This window comes from Schistocerca gregaria, chromosome X, assembly GCF_023897955.1.
Source record: "Schistocerca gregaria isolate iqSchGreg1 chromosome X, iqSchGreg1.2, whole genome shotgun sequence".
NCBI classification, from domain to species: domain Eukaryota; kingdom Metazoa; phylum Arthropoda; class Insecta; order Orthoptera; family Acrididae; genus Schistocerca; species Schistocerca gregaria.
In genome coordinates, this window is record NC_064931.1 from 531671462 (window position 1) to 531690027 (window position 18566).

Here is an 18566-nt window from a genome sequence, read left to right on the forward strand (position 1 = left end):
CTTTACCAGTGATAACCTCACCATCCATTGGTCCTGTTATCTAGGATTCCCCTTTTTGCCTTTGAATAACGTGGATGTTGAGTGGTCATTCTCTGGATCTCGGTCACATTGGGATCCTGGGCAATGAACTGGCTGACAGGCTGGTCAAATTGACTGCTGGCAAGCTGCCTCTTGAGATTGGTATTCCATAATCAGACCTTCGGTTGGTGTTACACTGTCAAGTTCTAAGGATTTGGAATATGGCATGGCACACTCTGACTCTGCCAAACAAATATGAGTGATAAATGAGATCACAAATTTGTATAGGTCCTCCATGTGGGCCTCTAGCAAGGACTCCATAGTCCCTTGCTGGCTCCACATCAGCCATGCTTGGCTGACTCATGGTCATCTCTTCTGTTGTGAAGATCTGCCCCAACTGTCTTTGTGGTGTCAATTTGATGGTGGTCCACATTTTGCTGGACTGTCCTAACATAGCTTCCTGATACTCTATGCATGGTGTTAGTGGACGATGCCTCAGCAGCTGACTAACCAATCAACCAACCAACCAACCAACCAAGCCTTCCATTATATGTGCACTCACACTCATAAAAATTTCCTAGTCTACGTATAGTAACTCCACAAGGAACCATAAGCCAATGCTATCACCAAAACCAGTTTTATTTGAGCGTACGCGATCTCCTTTCTCACTTCCACGATATCTTCCTGTTGTTATTTTGCGGAGCCTTTGTTTGGTCAATGCTGGACGATGGCGGTGACCCTGGTGGTATTGTATACGTTTCTGTATGACCATCCTATCTAAAGACCTAGTAGTCCAGGTATTTGATTGGTGACTGGAGCCTTTTTGGACAAGTTCTACATCCAGCCTCTATGCTGTTGGTAAATAGCCTTTAATCACCCAGCAAAAGTTGCTTATGATCTGACATGCATATAAGGTCCAATCATTTCCAAAGTCTTGAACTTTTAATATACTTGTTTGGTTGTTAGTAGAACACATGTATGTAAATTTCGGGAGAGCAATAACACTGTTGCGATTAAAGTTAAGGAGGAACTTGCAGAGCTCAGTGTGGCAGAAATGTTTTAACACAGAATTGAAGCAAGGGTTGGTTAACAGCGAGCTTCTTGCTGTTTTAGATTTGACCAAGTACAAGAAACCTTGTACTTTGGAGTCCAGTTTTAATCAAATATTTTACAAATTTTTGGGTTAATGCCGAAATTTAACGGTATTTACACTGATGAGTCTGAGCACGGCCATACTGTTGGGTGCAGTGGCTTTTACCCTAACATGGTTTTTCTCCTAACATGAATGAATAAAGTGATGTAGAAGTAATTACCATAATTATCAGTCTGGTCTAATTATCAGTCTACTAGTTATAATTTGTTGTTAGTCAACTTTCCACAAGTAGCCAGCAGTGGTTGCTTCTGCCTGTTTGGTCATTAATTTCTTGTGGCAGCATCGTTAGGATTAAATTTCTGAACTAATTTACAGTCTTTTGAGCAGAACTCTGTGGAACCCTAAAGGCACTAAAGCAGAGAAGGTACAATCAACATAATAGTTTTCTTGTCTGCTCTGATTTCCTCGGGCCCCTACAGACCTTTCAGATAATGTACCCAGCAGATAAAGTGGTACAATTGTAATATCCTGTGTTATCCATTTGAGTACTACTGCACAGTTGTTGAGGAGGAGAAGTAATAGTCGAAAGTAAAATTCATAGAAAACAACAAGATTACAGAGAGAATGACTGACCATTTCATACCTGTAAGATGTGAAAGCCCTGTATTGCTGATAGGAACATTTATAAGTAAAAATACTAATAATAGCTTTTGAAACTTTGTTTCTTACTCAGGGAAGAAAGAGTAGTAGTTTGAGGAAGATAAGACAGTTACAAGTAAATTACACTCCTTTCTTACCAGTATCACTGAGTTCCACATCTTGCATGTAAGTACTGGTCAACCATTCTTGCTCTTCAGAGATGTGTGTCAGTGGAAGTATGTGTGACTGGAAATACAAAATGATAAAAGGTGGCTGACGAAGCCAACAGTTTTGCTGTGGTGAACTCTCTTGCAGTGACACAGATGGAAATAATGGCTGACACACACCACATCCAGTCTAAGTAGCCACCAGTGTGTTGTGCTTGTGTTGTACTGCTGACTGTGCATATCATTTTACTTTATTACATTCTGTATACTGATATGAAGGCATCAATTTTTTTAGATCACTATTTCTCTACTGCTTTAAATAACATTGAGATAAGTATAGAAAAGGTTTTAAGATTTTGTGTATTGTCTGTACTATTGTGAAATTACTCTGTAGGTCATTTTAATGTGTCTAGATCTGACTGATTCTTTACTTTTTAACATTTTTTTAATTACTCAATGATCACACTAAAGTATCCTATTGTGACTGATGCACGCTGAAGAACAGGAAGGTACCCAGGTAACCAAGAACAACAGAAATTTATTACTACTGAGAAAATGTACAGACTGGTACAGCTTCCAGGTCAAGCAACAGACATGATAACAGTTCTTCAGTACACATGCAGAGTACACTGTCAGTTGCTACTGAGAGTAACAGTTCTTGAATCTATAAGAAAGTACATGGTTGGTCACTATCAATCATTACAGCCATAGTCAGTCTGTATACGCAGCACTGTTGATATCTCTTGGTTTACTGGAGAGTGCAGTGGTCTTTCAATTAGACTGGTGACACTTCAGATGTTATGTTGACGTCAGGACTGGAATTTGCACAGGCTAGTGAGCTTCTGGGCTGTGTCCTATAAGGCCTGCATGGTGGAAGAATACAAGGAAAGTCTTAGATGTGGCTCAGGGTGTGAGCTAGTGATGGCTGTATCCTCTGAATTTGGTGCCTCAGTGCTACAGCAGCTGGCGAAGGCAAACTAAGCTACATCTACTTGCAGGTGTTGTGACAGGGCGGCAACCTAAAATACTGTGTTGCGTGGCTGGATTATAAGGCACCAGCTGTATGCCACGTTTCTCTATCTTCTGGAGGAGATGGTGGAGCCAACTTGTTGCGTAGGTGGTGGCTGCAGGGAGGATGACATTGAAAGAGAAGCCACTCTTCTTTCCCACAGAAGAGAAAGCAGAGCCATTTGGGAGAAAATGAGTGGTAGTGCCAGTGCCAGCAGGGCTACAGCAAAGGCAGAACACGTGCCATTGAAGTGCCCATCAGAGAAGGTGAGAACATTAGGCAAATGTGATCCACATTGAGAAGGGATGCCAGAGAAGAGAATGAGGGTATTGAAGGCAGGTGGGAAGATGCAGTGACGGGTGGAATGAAGGAAAACATGTCGGTAGGTGACAGTCCAGGACCAACAGAAGTGGGAAAGATATGAGTGATGGCACCAGCAGTTGGAGAAGTGTAGTTCATGGAGTGGATGGGTACGAAGAGCACTAGAATGACTGATAGTGAGGAAGACCGACTGGGCCAGCTGTGGAGGCACTGGGGCTAGAGGCAGTGCAGGAAGCGAGTGTGAGAGGCAAAGAGGCCAGAGGCAGCCAGGAGAGATGCATCAGGAAGAGCAGTTCAGAGCAACAAGGAAGATGGATGAAGAATCTATGGCGTTGTCAAATTCTGTTAAAACTGGAGATAATAGCATTAAGTTCTGCACTGGGAAGGCTTCAGGATGGGAGAGGCACTGACGAAGAAGCTATGAGGTGTGCGGGAAGCTCAAAGTGGGAAGGAGAAACTGTGCAGACCTGTCTGTAGCACTTGGTGGCGTCACCACTGAACAGTGCTGCGTCGAGTGAGCGGTATCCTAGATCATACACAGCAGCTGTTGACCCCCAACTGGAAAAGTTGCAGAAGGGGAAGTTCCAGCATGAAAGGATACTTGGTAAATGGACAATTGAGACCATTGAGAGCAACACAAAAGGGGATTCAGCATTGACAATATTGACAAGAGAAATGGACAGCATGGAAAATGGTGCAAACAGGAAAAGGCATCAGAAAGAACAAATGAAGCAGCGCTAGTACAAAATGGGGACAAGGGAAAAAGCAAGAACAAGACGTGGAAATGCGGAACATAAAAATAAGTGCAGAAGCACGAAAACTCTGTTGGGAGGTGCAGAGAGATGGGCTACCTGGTTTACCACAAGACAGGGAGAATGAGGATTTGGAGACAAAAAGTCGGAAAAATTTACCCTCATCATCAACTAAAGTATCCCATTGTGTGTGTTGCACACACAAGAAGAAAAAGGTGTCCGGGTAGCCAAAAATGGTAAACTTCATTACTACAGAGGAAGTAGATAACAATATTAACAGCTGAAACAGCTTCCAAGTAAACCAACACAAAAGATCATTCAGATCTAATGAAGGATGTACCAGACATGAGAAAAGTTCTTGAATACACTAGTGAACTACACTATCACTTACTACTGATAATAACTGCTGTAGGCAGAGACTGTATATGCATCACTGCCAATATCTCAGAGTTCATCTGTTGTGCTGCACTCTGACGAGTAGATTGGTGGCACTTCTGACACAGAGTAGATACGTCGATGTTGGGACTGTGATTCGCTCTGGCTGGCAAGCTGCTGGATGGTGCCCTTTAATGGCTGCCTGGCATAGTAATACCAGTCAACAGAATCATTTTGCACGGCTCGTGGTGTGAGCTAGTGATGGTTGTATCTGGTGAATGTGACACCCTCAGTACTGCAGCAGTTGGCACAGGCAAACAGAGCTATGTCAATTTACAGGTTTCTTGACCAGGTGGCAGTCAACAACACTGTGTTGTGTGACTGGATTGTAAGGCACCAGCCATATGCCACACAAACTAACCACAGTTACCTGAATCATAGTTTTACAATTTGGATTGTGTGCTCATTTCTCTTATAGTGTGTGTATTTTTAACCCTTTGCATATATGTATTTTAACAACCATATGCACTGAGGTGATGAAAGTAATGAGACATCTAATATCACACCAGAGCTCCTTTGCCCAGCATAGTGCAGCAGCACGACACGACGTGAACTAAACAAGATGTTGGAAGTCCTCTTCAGAAATATTGAGCCGTGCTGCTTCTGGAACAAGAAGTGTTGACAGTGCTGGCTTTTGTACACAAATTGATGTCTAGATTATGTCCCATAAACGTTTTATGAGATGCATGTCAGGCAGTCTGGGTGGCCAGATTATTTGCTCGAATTGTCCAGAATGTTCTTCAATCCAGTCACATGGTTCACTGTCATCCATACAAATTCCATTGTCATTTGGGAATGTGAGGTCCATGAATGAATGGCTGCAGATGGTCTCCAAGAATAACCAAACATAACCATTTCCAATCAATGATCGGTTCAGTTTGACCAGAGTACCCGATCCATTCTATGTAAGCATGGCCCATGTCATTATGGAGCTACCACCAGTGTGCACAGTGCCTCATTGACAACTTGGGTCCATGTGTTTGTGAGATCTGCACCACACTCGAACCCCACAGTTAGCTCTCACCAGCTGAAATCGTGACTCATCTGACCTGGCACAGTTTTCCAGTCTTCTGGTGTCCAACTAGGCACTCACATTGGTTGTCTGCTGCTGTAGCCTATTAATGCCCAATTTTGCCACACTGTCCAAACATATATGTTTGTCATGCACCCTCATTGATTTCTGGGGTTATTTCATCCATTGTTGCTTGTCTGTTAGCACTGACAATTGCACGTAAACACCAGTGCTCTTGGTTGTTGTACACTGTGTTGTCCATGGTGAGAGATAATACCCGAAATTTGGTATTTTCATCACACTCTTGATACTGCTGATCTCTGGATATTAAATTCCCTAACAATTTTCAAAATGGAATGTCCCATGCGTCTAGCTCCAACTACTATGCCATATTAATGCTCTATTAATTTCCATTGTGTGATCGTAATCACATCAGAAACCTTTTCACATGAATCACCTGAGTACAAATTACAGCTCTGGTAATGCACTGCCCTTTTATATTTTGTGTACTTAATACTACCATCATCTGTATATGTGCGTATCAGTATCCCATGACTTTCGTCACCTCAGTGTATGGTACAGTCAACCAGCTCCTACTTACTGAGTGGCAAGTTCTTTCTGTGCTCTTTATTAATTGTCAGCAAGCCATATCTACCTGATGATAAAAAACTGAAGCACTCATTTCAGCTAATTCAAATTTTGTTTAGTATTTCATGTCATGACTGTATCGCCCATTTTAATGTATTGTTAAGAAACTGATGTCTGTGGTGTCGTTGCCATTCAGTCTGTGAAGTCTGTAATGCATGTCCTTTGCTCAAGAGGAAAGACATTGTTCCTCTCACTACATGCATAAATTCATATTCAGCGAGGGCACTGATAACCATGCCATTGGGTGCACTAAAATCAAATCATGATTGTCACATAACCTGTAGATGTCTCTTTGTAGGTCTTGGAATTCTTACGTTCATTTCCAGGTACATTTAATCATATTGGTATTTGGTGATAATAACTGAACTTTGATTTTCAAAAGTTCATGACAACACAGAAAAGTAATTTTCATGTGGATGTTACCTGGTTTTCTTGGAGTCTGAGTGTGATCCTGTTTTTTCATGCTGTGGGCTTCAATGAGCTCTCATCTTACATAAAACAACAAACTGAAAACCTTTACAAATTCAAAGTAAAATTAAATGCATATCTTACTATCCACCTCTACAAATTGTCTAATCGTTTGAATTAAAGTTCTGAATGCTTCTGTTAGCTTCACTATAAATAGCAGTCTTCATTGTAAACACATGCCTATACTTCCAGAACAGATACGGGGTGTATCAAAAAGAATCATCCAGTTTAGCACATCTATATTTCTGAAACTAATAAACATATATAATAAATTTCATTTTGTAATGAACGTGAAAATCAAAGTTTTTTTTCATAGGTCTTCAATATGTCCCCTTGAGATTCCCGGCATATGCAATGTGGTATTCAAATTGTTCTCACAGTGCAGTGAGCGTGTCTTGAGTTACAGATCCTGCAGATCTTAATTCATTCAATGTTGTTGGTAATGGAGGCACATAAACAAGAGTCTTTTAGAAACCCCCACCAGAAATAATCACATACAGTCAGGTCCGGTGACCTTGGAGGCCATTAATGTAGAGCTTGAATCATTTGGTCCAGTGCAACCAGTTCATTGTTCAGTAATCGTCTGATTTAAAAATTCCTGCATTTCCAGTTGCCAGTGTGGCGGTACCCCATCCTGTTGGTAAATGAAGATGTTTGAGTCAGGCTCCAATTGTGTGAAAAGAAAGTACTCAAGCATATTGAGATATGTTCTGTAACAGTGTTCTCAGCAAAGAAAAGTGTACCACACACCATTTCCCATGGGCACAAAACTTTGGAGAGTCCCACTCATGCCCCATAGTCTCACATTATGACAATTCACCTTTCCGTTTAAATGGAATGTTGTGTTGCCACTAAACATTAAGCGTGGAAGAAAACTGTCATCCTTCACCTTTCCAAGGATGAAATTATGGAGCTCCACATGTTGTTGTTTGTCACCTTCATGAATAGCTTGTAGCAGCTGAATTTTGCATGGTTTCATGTGTAAACGTCGATGCATCACGTGCCAGATGGACATCAGGGGCATGCTGAGCTGTTGAGGTGCATGGTGAATGGATTTCTGCGGACTCCTTGTGAAACTGTGGCAGATGCATTCGATGTTGGTGTCACACAGTTTGGGATGGCCCAGCAATTTGCCTTTACACAAGCAACCTGTTTCTCGGAATTGTTCATGCCGTCATCTAATACTCTGTGCTGTAGGTGGATCCACACCATATCTAGTACGAAAGTTACGCTTAAGTTATCACTGACCTGCACGGCACAGAACGTGTCCTGACACCATTTTCTAGAGCTGAGCTGGACGCACACTGCTGCTACCTAGCGGGAACCCTGTAAAACTTGAGAGATTACTCTTTCCAACAGTATGTTGTTCAGACACGTATCTCGGATAACATAATAGTTATAATTTTTTAAAAATCGGGTGATTCTTTTTGATACACTCTGTATAACTGCATATTTTATGAAAAATATAAATGTGTGCTAGAAGATATTAAACTAGCAGTAGGAGGCCAACAACATGTGTTTGACATAACCAATAAAGCAATGTTTCTTTAAGCAGCAGCTTTCCTGTAATATTGCTTTGTTGAACTTAACTTCAACCACAAATAGCGTACAGAAGTTTAATAATATTTTATTATTAATGCAGTCTCTTGCTTCCACACCCCTGACGAGTCTCCTTCATAATGGGATCTATGTAGTGTGTTGGATAAATGAACAGATGAACACTTTTTTGTTAATTGTTTCCTCTGTTGTTCAAATAAACAATTAGTTAGTGACCTAGTTATATCAAGAGTATTTATCATTTTACTAGTGTATGACACTCTCATATACAAGGTGATTATAATTAAAGTTAAACTTTCAAACCAATGTAGAAATAACACCACTGGTCAGAATGATGTCAAATTGCAATGGAATATTATCAGAGAAGGGGAAAAACGTATGGCAGAAGAAAAATAAATAGCTAAAAAATGTAGCACTAGGTGGCACTGTAAGCATCGTAATGTAATAGTGGTAGACTACAAATGACAAATGAATCGTACAACAATGTCTAAGGTGTAAGTCTGATGTTAAACAACTGGACTACTCCGTGTGCATGGGTGTACAGATGTGATACTGTTAAGTTATATAAGCCCACCCACCACAGCAAGGTCATATAACATTGAATGGGAAAAATTGGTTTTTAATTGCCCTGAGGCCAAAAACCACATAAAAAGCATCAATCAAAATCAAATTGGATTATTAATTTCCATGTGACTGGCCCAAAGCACATTAAATATGCTGTCCACCATTTTCTGCAACAAATTAAAATCGAGAAACAGCATGTTCCATAACTGAACGAAGTGTTTCCAGGGTCACATTCAGAATGTGTTGCGCAGTGTGTGCCTTCAATGCAGCTAAGTTTGCAATTGGAACACTGAACACAACATCTTTTAGATAGCCCCACAGCCAGGAGTCATACAGATTAAGATCGGGTCGGCCAGGCTGTAGGGAAATGGCAGCTGATAATTCTAGCATTTCCGAAATGGCACTTTAGCAGTTGCTTAACTGGATTTTCAATGTGTGGAGGTGTGTCATCTCGCATAAAAATGATCCCTCCACACATCCACGTTGTTGGGGAGCTCAAATGACATTGATGCACAAAAAACATTTCTAGTCCTTACCAGTGACAGTACCAGTAACAGGACAGGAAGCACCTGTATCCTTGAAAAAATAAGACCCTATGATAAATGATGCCGTAAACCTGCACTACACAGTGACTTTTTCAGAATGAAGTGATACTGGTTGATTTGCCTGTGGATTTTCCATTGCGCATATTCGACAATTCTGTCTACTGACATGCTGTCAAATGGAAGTGGGCTTCGTCTGTCAACAAAATCTTCCACAGCCAATTGTTGTCCACTTCCATGCAAGCAGAAAACTCTAAAGCAAAGAAAGATGGCAGGTCAACAGGAAGCAACTCGTGCACATGGGTAATTTTGAATGAATAGCAAAGAAGGATGTGCTCACGGGTATGTTCAATGTTTGGGCAATTCTCCATGCACTACACATTTGCACACCACCACTCCTCTCCTCTTACATTGCTATGACCACTGTGTCCACTGACGTCGAATCGATTAGTTTCCTCCCTCTGCTGCTCAGGGTAGCCTCAAGGTTTGAGGCATCTTGCCACGGTTCACGCGGCTCCCCCCGTCAGAGGTTCGAGTCCTCCCTCGTGAATGGGTGTGTGTGTTGTCCTCGGCGTACATTAGATTAAGTAGTGTGTAAGCCTAGGGACTGATGACCTCAGCAGTTTGGTCTCATAGGAAGTTAACACAAATTTTCTCCCCTTACCAGGCTGCACACCAAAAGAAACCATCTTTCAAATTTCCGAATCATTTTCTCCAAACGCACGGCAGTCATCGGGCCAGTGCCTTGTTTCAAACTCTTCAATGTTCGGAACTTCGGCAGAGCGATGTGTGCACAGTCATCATTCTTGTAATACAGCTTTACAAGCAGAGCGTGATCCTGCATTGAGACAGTCATGGCAAACGTCACAGGCATGAAAGGAATAAAAGTCATGTACTGGCATGTTTATACTAACTTCAGTGGGTCATGCACATGACAGGTGTTTTCATTTACATGTTCTGACACACAGCAGCATCTATTGATCAATTTTCACACTATTTTTTTTTTCTTCTGCCATACGTTTTTCCCCTTCACCGATAATATTTTGTTGCAATTTGGCATCACTCTGACCGGTGGTGTTATTTCTACAGCGTTTTGAAAGTTTAATTTTAATTAGAATCACCCTATATTTTGTATGTGAAAAAAAGACTTTGACCTGAAAATAATCATTGTTGCAGATGCAGGTAGGAAGTTGAGGGGAAAAAAGTGAATCAGTAGAGAAGAAGCAAAAGAAATTTTAAGATTTTTGTGTATGAAGTTAGTCTTGTAAATAATGGCTCAAGTTAAGATCTCCAATTTAGTGCAACAGAATGGGCCCAGACCTTTGCCTAGGAAAAGCAAAATGTTAAGAAATACACAGGATACAGGCAAGTAACATGTAATTTGAAGTTAACAGTTGATATTTAGTAAAAACACCCCCTTTCTTTTTTACTTTCCATTAACACGTGTCTTTACAGATGGAAACAATGGACATAGACTGAGAGTGGGAAACACTCAAGGTGCAAGATTTAACTTCCATTTATTGCAGAGATCTTCAGACAACAGAGGTTTACCAGTAAGTTGATAGCTGCAAATTAATTATACAAAGTTACTCCAAGGGTTTGTGTTATTTTTGTTTAAGGATGTAAATATTTTCTCCCACAGGAAGGAATTGCCCCTGTCAAATCCTTTGATGAAACTCCCATCACCGTGACAAATAAATCTTTTAGTCAGCTTCTTGAAGAGAAATTATCTGACACGTTACCGGCAAATACTGCTTCTGCACAGCTTAGCAAACCGAAGAAGTCTTTCCTGAAGAAGGGCGAAGGGTTGGCAAAATTTCGGCCAAAGCAATCGTCTTGCCCCAGTTCTGTGCCAAAGTGCTCAGTAGTTGATTGTCATGTACAAAATAAGAACAAAAATGATGTGATAAAAAATGTTACAGGAGATCATGAACAACGAATTGTAAAAACCTTCTTACGTAAGGGTTCTGGTTTGAAAAGATTTCGTTTGAAACCTATTACAGGCAGCAGAAAGAATTTGTGCCGAAGTAGAAAAAATAGTAACCTAGAAGAAAAAAAATGTGGTGAACGCACAAATTGGAATCCAAATTCTAACAATATTTGTCCTGAAACATTGGGACAGGTCACAACAGATAAGGATACACAGCACTCGGATCATCAGTTAGACACCCATCAAGCTGTTAATGGATATTCGTCTGAAGGAACTGAGAGGGAGTATGATGGACCATCTTTCACTCTGATGCATGAGGATAAAATCCAGGTACAATTTATTTATTTTTTATTTATTTCGTAATGATGATGTCATGCAACACCATAATAGTGATGTGAAGTAGTCACTAAAGAAATGATTTAGTGTGTTGTTTGTGAGAGACTGAAAATTAGTCTTAATCTTACTCTGTTTGTATCATGTGAGAGATGATGATAAACTTCAGACTAGGCTTGGGAAAATGTTTTATTGAACCAAGTAATACATTTAAATGCTGCACTTGTGTGAGTTTAATGCAATTCTCCGTTCATTTTTTCCATGCTTCTAAATTATAATTTTGCATCCCCTGACAACAGCCCAGATAATTACTTCCTGTAATAGTCTCCAGGATCCTGAAACTGTGCTATAGAGTTAATTTAATTGTAGAAAAAAATTCACAGATGGTCTGAATCTGGAGAGTAGGGGATAAGAGTTCTTAAGAGGACTGTAGTACCTGTTTGAACTAAAAGCTGCTCGATGTTAATGATTTTATAACTGAAAGATTTGTCATAGGGAAGGACCAACATACTTCGAAATCATTGTGGCCACTGTGGAGATAGGTTAGTGACACTTGTTGAAGACCAATCCTGTTGCCAGTCTCTGTGCTGAGCCTTGCAAAGTACCACTTACTATGTGGTGTCATCCCCTTATTATACACTAGGCATTCAACCTGTTGACAATTTCACTCACTTGAACCCAGAGAGAGAGAGAGAGAGAGAGAGAGAGAGAGAGAGAGAGAGAGAAGTTTTGGGGTTCTCAATGTTCAGAAATGAGTCACAGTTTTATAATATTTTAGATGGGGATGGTAACTCCATTGGGTGCTTTATGGTTTTCCTGGAAACAGTCTTAAAGATTTCGTTACAAAATGGATTTGCACTTCATGACATGTATCTTGAGGGAACTAGAGCAGATGAGAAATATACAAATTGTGAAATGCCTCACCTGTTCTGACACCCAAAATGTCCTTCAGTTTGTTCAGTACTGCAGACAAGCAAGTGTAAGCAATCCAAGAGTCCCTTTTCTGCCTACAGAGGAAGGGTGCCCTGCTGGCTACCAGGGCAAGTGAGAATTTGGGGAGATAAGACATCAGATGAAGCAGATATATACTATTGGAAGATGATGTCATAATACAAACATCTGGATAATCTTCAAAATTACAGTCCCCCAAACAAATGAAAATTCTTTTCCTATTATGTGACAATGTAAAAAGAGTAGCCGCTGCTTACCACATAAATAAAAATGACCCAACTGAACTCATGCTCTTTAGTTTATATAACATCAGTAAATTGATTTTTTCAAAAAATTCTATTGCTTTATGCAAGAATGAGTATTTATTTTATGTACTTATTCTCTTGTGTTTCGTGGGACCATTTGTGCCAAAACTATTTAGTCATAGTATGAAACAATACATAAGTAATTCACAAAGTGCTTGTTTAAAAACAAAACATGAAACAAGAAATTTGTGCTAGTATGTGTACATGAGTAATACAAGAAAGTGAAAGGCTCTGGTAAGTGCTAAAATAATAATGTGTGTTTGGTATTAGTGAGACTTAACATCATTTGCTGCAGCATCAGAAACATCCTCTAGGACAAACACAAACAGTTCATAAACATAAGAGACTCTATACTGTTTATCAGTGCTTTGATATCAGAACAGTAGCGAATATGATTTGTCACCTTGTAAAAACTTGAATCTCGTCTGTTGAATGCTTTGCAGTTTGCATATGGTGAACGAAAGACATCTTGTTGGTGCACCTTAAGCTATAGTATTCTAATTAATTTACTTTAACGGGCTTGATCCATCGACAGTGATACCTAATACATAGAAAGCTGATGACAGGATGTCACTGATGAAGATGTTCATGCTTACACAACTCATCCCCTTTGTTGTACAGTGATTGGTGATTTGTTGATGTTTTTTTGTAACCAAATAATGTTTGTGTTCTTCTAATGTCGTGTATTAGATGCCACTGAATAGTGGCCATGCTTGATACTAGTTTGCTAAATAAAGTGTAGTGATTCATCTATATCTGTATCTACATCTAAATCTAAATCTACATCTATGTCTACTTACATACTGTGCAAGTCCCCACATGGTGTATGGTTGAGGGTACCCTGTACCACTACTAGTCATTTCCTTTCCTGCTCCACTCACAAATAGAGAGAGGGGAAAACTGACTGACTGTGTGATTCTGTATGAGCCCTAATTTCTCTAATCTTACCATTATGGGCCTTTTATGAAATTTATGTTAGTGGCAGTAGAATCCTTTGGCAATCAGCCTCAAATGCAGATTGTCTATATTTCCTCAATAGTGATCTTCGAAAAGAAACATTCTTATCTCCAGTCATTCACATCTGACTTCCCAAAGCATCTCCCCTAATGCTTGCATGTTGGTCGAAACTAGCACTAACAAATCTAGCAGCCCACCTCTGGGGGACTTCATCTCAAGTCATAGAGGTAAAGAGTGAATGTGTCACATCATTATTTCAAAGTTAGCTGAAAAAAATATATGTTGAAGTTCCACATGATACCTCTCCAAAACTACAATATTTTGATTTTCTGATGATTTGTTAAAATGCTATGGACCTCTGTAAATAAGAGTATTTGTGAAAATGGCGTAATAAAGGGAAAATGGAAAAATTGTATTAAAGAAACCAAAAGTGATATAGATCTGAATTTATGTTCAATAAATACTTTGTTCCCAATACTATGCGACATGATTAATACATGCATACTTCTAAGCATTTTTAACCTATGGAAATTCGTAACTTTTTGCAAATTTCAAAATTGTTTTGAAAATATGGATAGTCACGGGATGTTAACAGTCTTGAGAAATGATCAAGCGGAAGAACTGCTAACTGTCAGCTATCACATTAATGCAGGTAATTCTTAAACTATCAAAATATTTTACAAAAGATGAAACATCTGAAATTTTTTTGGTGTTTGGATATTATTTTCTTTAAAAGCACCATCCTAAATGTTCTAAAAATTTCATGGTACGTTAGTTGGTCATTGTACTTAGGGAATGTACAATCAGAGTGGGCCATAATTTTCCTGTACAAAATGTGAGAAAAATTTTACGTAGATGTAGCTGTACTCTCAAGATCAAAAAATCATGGACACTTAATATTTAAATTGTTCACTGATTTTAAGTAAATGTCATGCACAACTGGTATTTCTGAATAAAAATAATTACTTTACAATGTTATAAGTGAGTGGGAAAACAATTCATAATTTTGTTCAAAAACATTTTATAACAAAAATGAGATACATAATATTTGTACCCATTTTTCTTTTTATGGTATTGTTCACAAATTATTACTGTCTTCTGTAATTACTTTCCATGAATTAAAATTCCCTACAATGTAACAATCAACACCGCACTGTTCAATCTCCCCCCCCCCCCCCTCCTCCTCCTCCTCCTCCTTCATCTGCTTATCATTGAACTTATATAGCTGAGCCGAATTTACATATGGACAAGGATGATCTAACAAGAGCAGTACTTGAGAAATGAGAGCTGCAAACTGATTTTTTGATGATGGTCATTTGACAGCATTAGCAGGACACTGAGGTGTCACAAAGGACAGTTATATCTTGCAGTTCACAAGAAACTCTTATTGTCTGTCCCACCCACCACTGATTGTCATACAACACACAAAAAATGAAGTGGCTCACTGCAAAGTCTTCTAATGTGTACTGTGGTATCTGCATTTCACACACAGTAACAGGATGCATTTTGTGGAGAACCGTTCTTGCAGTGTATGTGCCACTCTGGGATGCAACCGAGTAGTGACTTGATTGAATTTCTACCATAGGCTTCATAGCAGACCACTCCTTGCTCTTTTTTTAAATGGAATTCCGTTAATGTACTTTCATTCAGAATTAAGAGTTACGTGTTTGATACTAATGTTGATATGGTGTTTACAGATCCAGTAGTATCTCATAGCATCAGCAGCTTCATGCTGGAGATTAAATCTTTACAGAGGCCTTCTACTCCCTCACATGCACTTTTTTCATGACCTGTTGCTGAAAATATGTATTTTTTCTTAATTCCAGTATTACAGTGTTGAACAAGTTCATAAAGGTGAAAGTGGTTTTTAAAACAAGATGCTGCACATGCTTACGAATTGCATTGCCTCTTGATGCTATATCAATTATCGTGCTGACTGCATAGCATGCATGTGCACTGTCATGAATTAGATCATCACTGATGGTAGCAGAACTGTGTGATGTTCCAAGTAAGTCAGAAACACCTATGAAAATTGTCACTAGAGATGTGTGACAGTAGTAACTTTCAACTTCGTTCTGTAAAGCAAAAGACCAGTTCTCAGCAAAGTCAAAATGAAGTAGTAATGTGCCAGTATTCTGGGATTTGGCTGATTTTGCTTCTGCTGTGGCCTGTCTGTGACTCCTCTGGATATGATGGTGAACTATTCCTTTCATGACCTAATGCCTAACCTCTGTAACAAAATTCGCTGCCTCTTACTGTCTTCTTTACCGACCCTCCTCCCACCCACAATGTATAGGTTGTTACATCATTATCAATATACTGAAGGTGTAATGCTTAAACAGTCATCACTCAGCACTAGGATACATTGCATATTCCTACAACCAACATTTATCTTGTGGCTTTTGACACGTACACAAAAGCAGCATCTCTGTGTGTTTCTTCACTGTGTTATTGCTTATGGTGAAATAAACAAGTTTCAAATTAGTGCAGTAAATACATGTGCATACTTCCTTCACTTCCTGGCATTTTACCCATTTTGGTTATAAGGAGTAGAATTTTGAGAGACCAGTTTTTAAATTTGGGTTCTCCTTTTTCATTAGGAGATAAGCTTCTGTTATTTATCTGATGTATCTTTTCAACTTTTTCAGCATTTTCACTAACAGAGATATCGTCATCCTGGTTATGACTTTGCCTGCTACAGTCTGTCATCACATAGGTAATATTCCAGAGCAACAGCATGCATTTCATCTTGCAAAGGATGTCCACAGTAAGAAATGGGCATGCCCAAGTACCTTTCTCATTCCAAATTTTAAGAGTTTTTGAAATCAAATAATGTGAGGAAGTGAGTATGTACTTCTGTATCTTCTGCTTAGAGTAGCTACCTGGTATCAGTGTTGGTAACTGCTCCTTCTCAGTATAGGTGGCTGCTGCGATAGCAATATTTAGGTTTTGAAACAACACATCAAATTTCATGCACATACCAGTATCTTCAGATTCTGCACCATGTGCATCTACATTATACACTTCACAAAGTTTTGAAGATGTTGCGTGTGTAAAACTTGATTCCATGTCTTCCACTCTTCTTTTTACATGCGGTTTTCTTCTTGTGCTTCTTACCTTCCCTGGACATTTAAGGGGGGATATAGTAGGGGCTGCACATTCAACGCATCAACAACTTCACACCTGTGAATATAAACATCTGCACTGTCTTTGTCAGTTTGGCATTCTGGGGACTATGATCGTTCAGGTGGGTTATCACTAAATTTCTGCTTGTAGTGAGTGTAGCAATTCCCGTACAATGGATGTGATGCTGATACCATTACTTGTGGACAAAGATATTTCTGCAGAACTTCTGACAGGTTTCCAACAGCTGCGAAGTGCTTTTCACTTTTCTGAAACACCACATTCTTGTGTCTTTTTTCATAGTCCACACATTTCACTCTGTCACTACTGTATTTCCTCACTGACATTATATAACAAAAAGTTCAAACCAAACACAAAATTCGATGCAGAATGGTTTATGTGCAAGTTCTCACTCATTTATTATAAACAGAGGAGCACTGGAAACAGTGTTACCTTCATGCATATTTTACGCTAGAAATACAGTGATGTAAAATATGCAGAATGTTGAAAATTTTTTAACTCTTCACACAGAAAAATATTGCCCACTGCGTTTTCACTGACTACTAACATATTAACCAAACAGTTGTGTGTGTAATTCTCAAAAGTTTTCGAATGGGGTTTTCAAGTAAATAATTCGTAAAAACTTTCACATTTGTAGTAATAAATATTTACATAATGCTGATAGCTGGAGCACAGAAGATACTGTTCATAATTGCATCAGTAGTTTCTGGTAATATGACAGAAAAGATAGCATTCTGTGACTTTCCAAATTAGAACAAAACATTTTTAAGTGGAAAAATTAACTTAAATTTCATATTTTAGTCTTAAATTTGTAAGTTCAAGGAAGCCCATGTGCGGGTGTCGTCCAAATTTCAACACGCTAAGAGGGAGTTTTAATGCAAAACATTTGCCAGGTCTCCAGTACTTTTGGTTTATTAGTTATATTTTTTGTTTTGTTATCTACTGTTTTAAGAGTTATTTACAAAATGAACATTTTTTTAAAGAGCTGTACCATTTACAAAAATTAAGATAAAACAAAAATACTTTATTTCTTAACATTTATGATACAGCAGTCTTATATTTTTTCCAGAGAAATACATGACCACGAGTTATGTGACCCATATGATTTGAGACGAAATCACCCCTCTTAGTTGCTTTGATGTCTTCCTTCAATCCAACCTGTTGCAGGTCCCAAAAACTCGAAACATACTAACAATGGGTTGCATTAGTGTCCCATATGCAATCTCTATTATAGATGAACCACATTTTCATAAAATTCACCCAATAAAACAAAGTCAACCATTTGACTTCCGTATTGTAGTCCTTGCATGCTCATTCCATTCCATTTCATACTGCTTTATGTCATTAAACTTAGATATTTAATTGACATGACGGTGTCTAGCTGTACGCTACTAATACTGTACTTGAACATCATGTTTTTTTCCCCCTAATTATCTGTATTAACTTACATTTTTATACATGTAGAGCTGTCTGCCATTTGTCACATCAACTAGAAATTTTGTCTGAATCATCCTGATCCTACTAGAGTCACTCGACAACGACACCGACACCACAGCATCATCAGCAAACAGCTGGCTTCCTGATCCACACATTTCTGGTGGTAATTTTGGATGCTTGGAGTTTAGTCATCACTTCAGGTTTGATGAACGAGGGGGGGGGGGGGGGGACAGGAAGTTACCTCCTGACAGTAACGAGATTTTCCTTTTTTTTTTTTTGTCCTG

At 39.1% G+C, this 18566-nt stretch overlaps 1 protein-coding gene across 7 annotated transcripts in view; it reads left to right on the top strand.

Moving 5' to 3' along the window:
• The window catches only part of LOC126298999 (uncharacterized), a 222554-nt gene that overhangs the window by 44033 nt on the left and 159955 nt on the right, over window positions 1-18566 (top strand). For all 7 annotated transcript variants that reach the window (XM_049990628.1, XM_049990626.1, XM_049990630.1 and 4 more), the window contains 3 exons: window positions 10402-10590; window positions 10681-10778; window positions 10868-11485. In XM_049990628.1, coding sequence (XP_049846585.1) covers window positions 10497-10590; window positions 10681-10778; window positions 10868-11485 — 810 coding nt within the window. In that variant the 5' untranslated portion in view covers window positions 10402-10496. The remainder of the gene's footprint in view (window positions 1-10401; window positions 10591-10680; window positions 10779-10867; window positions 11486-18566) is intronic.